The sequence below is a fragment of the Lytechinus variegatus genome, chromosome 3 (genome assembly GCF_018143015.1).
Source record: "Lytechinus variegatus isolate NC3 chromosome 3, Lvar_3.0, whole genome shotgun sequence".
Lineage (NCBI taxonomy): Eukaryota > Metazoa > Echinodermata > Echinoidea > Temnopleuroida > Toxopneustidae > Lytechinus > Lytechinus variegatus.
Window position 1 is genome coordinate 25,029,537 of NC_054742.1, and position 10,030 is coordinate 25,039,566.

The window sequence follows — 10,030 nt, forward strand, 5'->3', positions numbered from 1 at the left end:
GTCATAATTTACTTACTCAGTGGCAAATTTGAAATCTACAGTTTTATGGATCTACCGCCATAATTTTCAAACTTTCATCATTCTGTTTTTTATTTTTATTTCTTCTTTCCAACATATCATTTCATGATCGACCAAGGCTAGATTCCCCTTTAAAATAAGTTTGAATTTTGATAAATAATTAGAGAACGACACAAGTGCATGTTGAGATTTATTTTAAAGAACAAAATGATAATGAGCATGACAATTCATTTTTTAAATGAAATAATTTTCCTTTGCAGTTAATCTTTAGAGTGAAAAAGATACGCTAATATTCTTCTTCTTCTCCTCCTCCTCCTCTTGATCTCATCCTTGGGTTTCTCTCTTATTTCCCCCTATTCTATTTTGCTTCGGTCCCCTTCCGAATCCCATCACAATTACGCATAAATGCCCAATGTTTCGCAGGGCTGCAACGGTAGTTGCATCATGATTGGTTAATCAATAATTTATCATTCGTTGTTTGATTCATATGATTGGTTGATTAATATGATTCGATTACATCCCCGTTATTAATCGAAAGGAAGAATTATTGCCACCAGTGTAACCAGTATTTCTGGGGGTTGGGGTCTCGAGACGGTATAGTTAGCATGTAAATAAAATCGATTATATTAATTTGTTTAAACATTTTATTAACAAAAGTAATGTCCATCTTCCTATAATCTAGCTACAGAATCTTCCTAATATATTTACAGAATGTTTGTATGTTTCCTTAATTATTTAGTTTTTAAGATATTGTCATTGACATTGTACTTTTTTTCGGGGGGGGGGGGGGTCACTACCCTCTATAGGACCTATACCCCATTACTCACATTATGATCAATGGGAATTATATCAGCTGGTGTTATTAATATTTGCCAAGAATATTAGAGTATATCTCCGCAGAAGATTAGTTCGAGTCTTCACTTTGCTCTCATCGGTTGCTGATAGCTCTTCTTAAAGTTCAGGTGAGTCGCTGGTATTCTTTGTTATTTTAAACAAAATACTAACAACATGAAAAGAATCATCTTTACTCTTTGTTCTGATATTTCACCAAAAGGATGCGAACCCATATAAGATGCATACAATTCCATGCGTACACTGTTAGATTTAAAAAAAAAATACTGCAGCAGTCTTGAGAACACCTGCAATCTGTTTTCGTACATGCATTTGTGTAAAACTACAGAAAACGATATTTTGTATATGTAACCTTTCAAATTTATTGTAATGAAACTTTTTCCTCTTTTTGAAATAGACCTGTTCTGTAAAGTTGTAGAAAATTGTTTTTTACTAATTATTCCTCTGTAAAAATCTTCTTTTCTTTTCCAACAGTGTAGCAATAAGTTAAAGAATTTTCATTAGATAGCCAAAATTGAATTAAACCGTGATCATGTTATTGAACTTAAGAAACGCAGGAACTATTTTTTTTTCTCTTGCATCTTAGTGAAGATACAATGCATGGCAAATTATAATTGCCATGCATTTTTTTTGTTATAATGTGGAATTCCTCTTATAGAAAGTGTATAAAAAAAGGTTAATTCATTTTTATACAATCTGAGTTTGTCAACCTCATCGGCTTCTTCATTCGCAGACATGCAAACATGCAAAACTTACCAAAGCCTTTTTGTCATAGTCTATACTTAAGTGAAATTTTTGGATTTTTTTTAATCATATAGCTTCTTTAAATAAGATTGCTATATGGGTGGACTTGACCATTTAGTTGATGGGGGATTGTTTCCATATCTCAGTAATTTGAATTCAACACCGGGGCTACTCTAAGCAAATATCTTTATTAGGATTCACATTCTGTATTTACTTTTATTTTGATTTGAAAAGAAGCTAGAAATTAATCTAAAATCTTTTGAATTAAGAGGTAAATTTTACTTATTTATTTTGGAATAATTGTTGATGTATCATCTTGAGACTGACAACTGCAGGAGACACCAAAAAGCATATGCACTAGCTCCCTTTTAAGTGACGTAAAATACATTCATGTTTTAAATAAATTGAGCTCGAATTCATTAATGAGAAATAATCCAATGAAAATGATTGAATCGGTATTATGACGATTACTTCAGAGAACAAGTGCATGATATGCATATTTTTTTGGACGAATCATTGTGTATTCATCGTCATCTAGATCACAAAATGAGTATTTTGCATGTGTTGTAGCCTATTGCGAGTAGTATACATGTACTTCCTATTACTTAACACTTGCGTTGCTTTGGGATTAAGATATTTGGGACAGTTTGTAATTTTTTTTGTATCTCTTCCCCGAATATCTTGCTAATTTAATCTATATATAGATGAAGCTATTTACGTTATTGGATTTAGGGTCTTTCTCGCTTCGTTTTCTTGCATTTTGTTTTTAGAAATAATGCACCAGTTTATAAGAAATCTGATTTGCTCTATTACGATTCTTTTGATATTCAATGCCCATTATTGGCGATTTTGTTCCAAAAGTTAACCCTAAAGAAAATGACATCAAACAAGTGGAGTGAAAGTACTCACTAAAACACTCCACAAAAAATAAATAAAACTAAGGATTTATAAAATTGAAGAAAATGATGCCAAAGAGCTGAAAAATAAATAAATAAACCAATTATGTCATAAGCTTAATTTGTCTATTGTATTAATTATATCGATTCACATCCTTATAATTTCGTATTGATTTATTGGAGCATACATGTAAATAATTTCAAATGTAACAAAAAAAAACATACAAAATGAACTTGTGAAAAGTACCATGTATCAAAATTTAACCAATAGTTAAAAAAAGGGAATTAAACGAGAAGCTTCCGTAAGTTGTAGAAAAGGTCTTGAACATAGTCTTTTCATACTACACAAATTGTTATTGATAATGAACGGGAACTTCGAATGATGGTCCAGTGTAGATTTCTTTTATTTACAGGACCAAAGAAAAGAAAGATGTACCGTGCTGTCATCTTGTTATGCCTGATGGCAGCAGCCCAGGCTGGCGATGAGTACAAATATCCAAATACTGCTAATGGTCGTTCTGCTATGGTTCATCTCTTTGAGTGGACATGGACAGCGATAGCTAGAGAATGTGAAAAGTAAGCTTACCACAATTGTTAATTTGTTATTTAAAAACAAAGTCCATCCATAGTTACCTAAAACGCGTCTAGCATTTTCATTATGAATGCCAGATGAATCGCCTGGCTCATGGGTACGAGTGCCCTGGCCGGGAGGTCGAACCCCGTCCTTTTCATGTCTAGTCAGGCGCCTTAGCCCACTCGACCACAACACATCAACTAATGAAAGCGACACGAGCATAGTTTGTAACATGATAATACTTTGGGTTCCTGATAATGACGATAACCGTGATTGATTTCGATGATGATGATGACGATTGTGGTGGTGACGGTGACATTGTGTACTTAATGTATTTCAGTACTAAATACACTCTCTTCTTTGTAAAATTAATTTGTATACACTTTGCTTGTTCTCATAAGCATAGATCGGTTCGTTGTAGTGCCAATTTTCCATTCCCACAAATGGTGCAATTTTCCCCTTAAATGCCTGCCCTTTTAAGCAAAGATAAAGTAACACTTAATGTTCTTATTTAGTATTTAGCCATTTTCTCAACAAAGAAATGATATCCTACATAATGACCCATGACATCATTTCAAAGCGTATAATGAATTTATAATTTTAACTTTAAGTAAGGAGATTAATTTGAAAAAAAAGTTGCAGGGAAATCTATTGTATTACAGCGGATCATTGACTCGCTATACTCGTATTAATTTATTCTGCATTTAGATGTTGAAGCGACCGAGCGAGAAAATTTTCGAATTTGAATAGTAAAGGCTTTAATTTTAGAGCACCTGGCTACATGAATGGAATACTCACATGGGCGGAAATCAGGGGCAGGGGGACGTGTCCCCCTACTCAAACTACATAATAATATTTTGATACTACATACATCACTTTTTTTCTTCATGCATTACTTCTACTGCTTATACTTCTGACTTTCCTCCTCTTGATACATGATGCTGATAAAATGACAGAAATAATTGTTATGATAATAGTAGTAGCAATAATAATAATGATAGTAATAACAATAATAATAATGATAACAATAATAGTACTAATACTAAAGATAACGAAAATGATAATAATAATTATTATAGCAACAATAATGATAAAAATAATAACAATAATAATGATAATAATGATAATAATAATGATAATAAAGATATTATCAATGATAAAAACAATGATTTAATTTTTATCATCAACAAAAAAATCCGGTAATTATGCACTCGTTTTTTTTTCAAGGGAGACAAGATTGGTCTATATGATATAATTATCATTTGAGAACACTGCATTGTAAGTTTGAGGGTTTGGCAAGACAACTTTGAAATTGCAGGGTAAGTTCAATATGTAGAATGCTTCTAAAAACTCACTATCCCCAATTTTTTTTTTTTTTGGTTACTAGTTTCTTAGGCCCTCATGGTTTTGGTGCTGTTCAGATATCTGCTCCTAATGAACACCGAGTAATAACGTCTCCGGAGTCTTGGGGAGTACAGCGTCCATGGTATGAAAGCTATCAGCCAATCAGCTACCAACTTGTGAGTCGTCGTGGAAACGAAGCTGAGTTTATCGATATGGTAGAGCGATGCAACGCAGTTAATGTGAGAATATACGTGGATGCTGTTGTCAATCATATGTGCGGCGGCGATACAAGTATGTTAGAAATGTATATTGTTGATTTACCCAGCATAAGAATACATGTTTCTGCCCTTAAATAACAGAGATATCAATAATAATAATTAGAATGACTATGATAATCATGATAATAACAATATTAAACAATAATAGGGCACTCCACTTAAAAAAAATAAATACTAAAACGCTAAAAATAATAAAAATTGAACAGATTCACAAAAATTATACTTACAAAATACTGACAAAAATCAATGAAATCGGACATGGAAAAAAGGTTGTATATTCTATTTTTTTTCTTTTTTCTGTGAAAACTGTAAGACTGTGTCTTCAAGAGCATGCGATAAGGGCGAGCTGATGATGCCCACTGTGTTTTATCATGAATGTGCTTCTGTTCCTCCAATAATGTAATTATGTAGCATGTTTTATGACACTGTTTGAAGGGAGGCATGCATATATATATATATATATATATATGAATATATGAAAAGATGAATATTTATCACTCAATGTGAAATAGAATATAAAAAAGGAAAAGTAAGGACACAACACCATCAACCAGTCCATTTCATATTGAAGACATCATGCAAAGGACTGTTCTCGCAAAATAACTTAAAAAGATGAATAAATTCATTTACATCAGATTGTCAGCGTTTTGTTTGTTTAGGTCTTCTCTATTTTATTGGAAACTGGAGTAGCCCTTTTAAGATTGTAAAGACTAATTCGATTTATTCACCTTCAAATGGGGGGGGGGGGGGGGTGTGGCAGTCCGCTGGTAAACCCTCATTATTTTTCATTATTTTCCATCTTGTCCCCTGTAAATGGGAGAATCTTGAGAGCTTTCGAGTATTTCCAATTTGACCTGGACGTAGACACATTGAATTTTATGATTATAGTTAATGTTCACGCCATGAAACTGGATTTTTTTGGGGGGGGGGGGCTCTCCCCCGGTCTCCCCCTCCGGGTTATCGACCCCGTTATGCCTCTGGAGTTGAGTACGGGAAAAATACAAGAAAATAAAAACTACAATATATTAATATAGCTTTAAAAAGATTGTTAAATATTCAGTAAAAGGCTATTTAATGTATGTATTTTGTACTTTTCAGAGAGTAATGAAAGCTGTGGCGATAGCAAGTTTGACGCCAGTGCATACAGTTTTCCCGGCCTATATGACATCAGTCAATTCAATGTTCCTACTGGCCAATGCCCGACTGGTGATGGAGCTGTTAACGATTACAACAGTAAAGAGATTGTGAGTAAAAAGAGGATTCATTATGATCATTTAATGATACCATCCTCTATACGTAACGATATGTTACGGAGGGTGCAGTGTTAACCACTTTTTCTGAATCCCCTCCCAAGAAAAAAAGCTAGAAAAAAAAATAAAATGAGGGGGAAAGAGAGAAAGAAAATCGAACTGAAATAAATTCTTATCACTCCTGTTTTTAATGCTTTTAGAAGAATTATTGGATCGAAATTAATATCTTGTGCAGAATGGCCTCATCCTTTAGATGAATTTTCACAATTAAAGTATTACATAATTATACCATGAACTATAATCGGCATATATTAGTTATAAGCATTCTTCCTCAAGTTTCAAAAGCAATTCAAAGTGTATTTTATGCGCCACAATGCTAAGAATTGGAATTTGCAAATTATTTTACTTGGTCGCAACGTTTACTTGCATCAGGGCTTTGGGGATGATTTTTTTACAGGGTATTCTGAAATAAATTTGACACGCAAAAAAAAATGTTATACTACAAAATGAGGGTCATTTGGGTCCTGAGAAATTTGACACCCCCCCACTCCCAAAAAGTGGTTTCAACACAAAATGTTGCTCGTTTCTTTACATTTCCCCAATTTGCCACACCTACCAGATTTCCAGGGGGTGCTGCCTATGGAGAATAATACACGCAGCACCCTCGGAAAATATTGGGGGTGCTGAAACGCTTGTCATCCTAACATTTTTTGTGATTCCTCAGACTTTACAGCAGATCTATGTGCTAAGGCTACAGCCTTTTCCCTTTCTGTCACTTTTCCATGATTAAATTTGTTCCTGTATTATAGAGCTTATTACTAGTTCCATCACTTGAGGCGATTTCTTTATATCTTCTCTCTGAAGGAGCATCGGACTTGCTCTTTCTATTCCCAACCCAGAGTTTTCCATCAGGAAAGCCATATTTGTGATGTGAAGGCAATAATTTCATGACTAGAATAGCAGATCACAATAATTGTTTACCCCCTTTTTCATAATTTCAACTATTCGTGAAATATTGTTGATTGCAATCCAACAATGATATTCTGTACAGAACCGTAACATTTTTGACTTGTTCAGCATTAGTGCTAAACTTCTCTTTTCTACCAAATAAATCTTATGAAAGAAATAGGTGAAATGAATGGAAATATCAAGACTGAATTTTGCAAGGGTTTTGAATAATTGTGTCGTTAAATGTATGTGGTAGGCTTTTAAAACTAAAGAAAGTCAATATTTTGTTAGAATTACGGCCTATCAACATGATCAAGACATTTATATATAGCATCATAAAGATGAAATTACATTTACAGCACATAAGATATTAACATTTGTATCAAAATTCAAATTTATATGTTATGATTCTCAAATGCCTGGATGGTTGACAAGGGAGATGATAATATATTGCCATGTTTCACAGCTTAATAATTTCTTCTTCTGTTTATTTCTTCTATCTTTAATTCATCAATCCATCCAGGTACGCAACTGTAATTTGGTTGGGCTTCTAGACCTGCGTCACGAGTTTGATTCAGTCAGACAGAATATTATAGGCTACTTCAATAAGGTAATTGATATTGGTGTTGCTGGGTTCCGCATTGATGCTGCCAAGCACATGTGGCCTAATGATCTCCAGGCTATCTTTGATGGAACAAATGACCTGAACACCAAGTACTTCCCTCAGAACACCCGACCATTCTTCTTCCAGGAAGTGATTGACCAGGATACAGGAGAAGCTGTCACTTGTTGGGACTATAATGAAATAGCTCGAGTCACAGACTTCATCTATGGAAGAGAAGTCAGTGAGACATTCAAGGGTTCCAGATGGTTAGGGGGTTTAGAGGACTTTGGTAAATATAATTCGGTCAAGTTGAATAACGCGGATGGAGTTGTATTTGTTGATAACCATGACAACCAACGTGGACACGGTGGTGGCGGTTCTGTTTTAACATTTAAAAATGGTAAAGATTACCAGCGGGCTATTGTTTTTATGTTGTCATGGCCACATGGTTTCCCACGAATCATGAGCAGCTATAAATTCAGTGAACACTGGCATGGACCTCCAGCTGATGCAAATTACAATACCCAAGATCCAACGTTCAAAGCCGATGGAACGTGTGAATCGTCTGATACTGTTGGTTGGGTATGTGAACACCGCTGGAGACCTATCAAGAACATGGTCCAATGGCGTAACGAGGCTGGTAGTCAAGCAGTAGAAAACTTCTGGGGTGACTATGACAGGATGGCCTTTTCCAGAGGTAATAGTGCTTACATTGCTATGTCTCGTGGAGGCTCAACCTTTGATGAGCAAAGATATACTGGTCTCCCTAAAGGTGAATACTGTAATCTGGCAGTAGTGGATTATGATTCAAATGCTCAATCCTGCACTGGTAATGATATTGTGGACGTTGACGATTCTGGACATGCTCATATCAATACAAACAATGACGAGAATATGGTTATCATCCATGTTGGTGCTACAAAGAATGGGCCCATTGTAGAACCTACCATTCATCCTACCCAACCTTCAACTGAAGGGCCAACTCAAAAAATTACCCAAGGCCCTACCCAAGGACCAGGCCCGACTTCCCCAGCTGGATGGGAACGCACTGTCATTTTCGTTGAAAAGGCAACACAAACTGGGCAACTTGTTGCCCTTCGTGGCGGTATCGATGGTTCACAACGTAGTGGTTGTAATAACAACAATGCAGACACAGATGAATGTGCCATTCCTATCACACACAATATTGATGGACAAGGAACTGAATTTGGCTCTTGGAAAGAAGGTGATGATTTTCTTGATTGGCATGGTCCAGAGAATGATCAAGGTAATCATAATGGACAGTCTGCATATGGCACTCCTATGGTCTGGACAACCAATGATCCTAACTACTCCAACAATGTTGCACAGCATGGTTATGGCTACACTGATCTCAATCAATGGGGAGAACACTATTGGATGGTGGACATTCAAATGGACTGCAGTAAGACAGAGGGAGGATGGTTTGAACTCAAGGCAGTCCTAAATGGTCAATGGGAAAATGATTGTAACCAGCCGACATGCGAAGGTAGTGCAAGCGATACTACACGCCCGTACACCACAGGAAATCACTTTGCTCGATGTGGATATCTCAATGTATTTCACTTCAACAGTGATCATTGCCAGATCGATAACCTCTAATCATCTCTAAGGATGTATTGCCTCAAAGTTTTCTTCATGTGCAATAATAGATTTCTGCCATCAACTTATAGCAATATATTTGCCTTTGATTGTATGTATACATTATATCCAAACAAACATATACAGAAAATTGTAATTTCATATACATAGTACAAAACATTGAACATAAAGAAGTTCACAATATTCCACTAATATCTATCACACATAACATACCATACAGATGATATTCCTGATATCTCTTTTAATGAAAATGTTTGCTTGCACTGGACAGGAAAATACTATTAAAGATGATCATAAGATTTAAAATATGTGTCTTTGGCTTGTCTTTGTTAAATTTGCACTAGCTCCCAATGGGAAACTAAACATAGTTTTTCTCATCTCACTTGATAAACTCCTAAACATTACAGCATTCCCAGAATTGTACTTTACATGAAATACATTATCATGTATTACTGCTATAAAATAGTTTCAGTTGTTAATTCTTGCAGACAAGTACAGTATTAAAAAGAGTTGAATTTTTTTTGTTGATAATCTGGCAAAATTATGTTCTAAATAATGGTAATAATAATAATAACTAGAGATGCTCGGCGGGTCACGAAGCCGAGCACATGTATCCCCGAACCCGGCCATCCGCGTCATCCATCATTGCGATACATAGAGCTCACACAGAAATTTGACAAATGATGAAAATACTTACCTGATTTTCTTATTTACGAGATAACTCATACATCTACTTGATTTGCTAGTTCAGCCCTCTGGACTGCCATACCCGAATAGAACTCCCAAGGATTTAAAAAGCGCGAGCGCGCCCTCTCCCGTTCAGGCTTACTACCCATGATCACCGCGCAATTAGCGTCCATCTTCCTCACCTTTCGCAAGCCCATACGTTGAAACATGTTGCT

General features: G+C 35.3%; 1 protein-coding gene across 1 annotated transcript; it reads left to right on the forward strand.

Moving 5' to 3' along the window:
- The first annotated feature begins 896 nt into the window (after nt 1-896).
- On the forward strand, nt 897-9,434 carry LOC121410593 (alpha-amylase-like). The gene is made up of 5 exons (XM_041602780.1): nt 897-980; nt 2,924-3,086; nt 4,472-4,719; nt 5,805-5,950; nt 7,428-9,434. The coding sequence occupies exons 2-5, from the start codon at nt 2,941-2,943 to the stop codon at nt 9,126-9,128; spliced, it is 2,241 nt and encodes a 746-aa protein (XP_041458714.1). The 5' UTR covers nt 897-980; nt 2,924-2,940; the 3' UTR covers nt 9,129-9,434.
- The last annotated feature ends 596 nt before the right edge of the window (nt 9,435-10,030 follow it).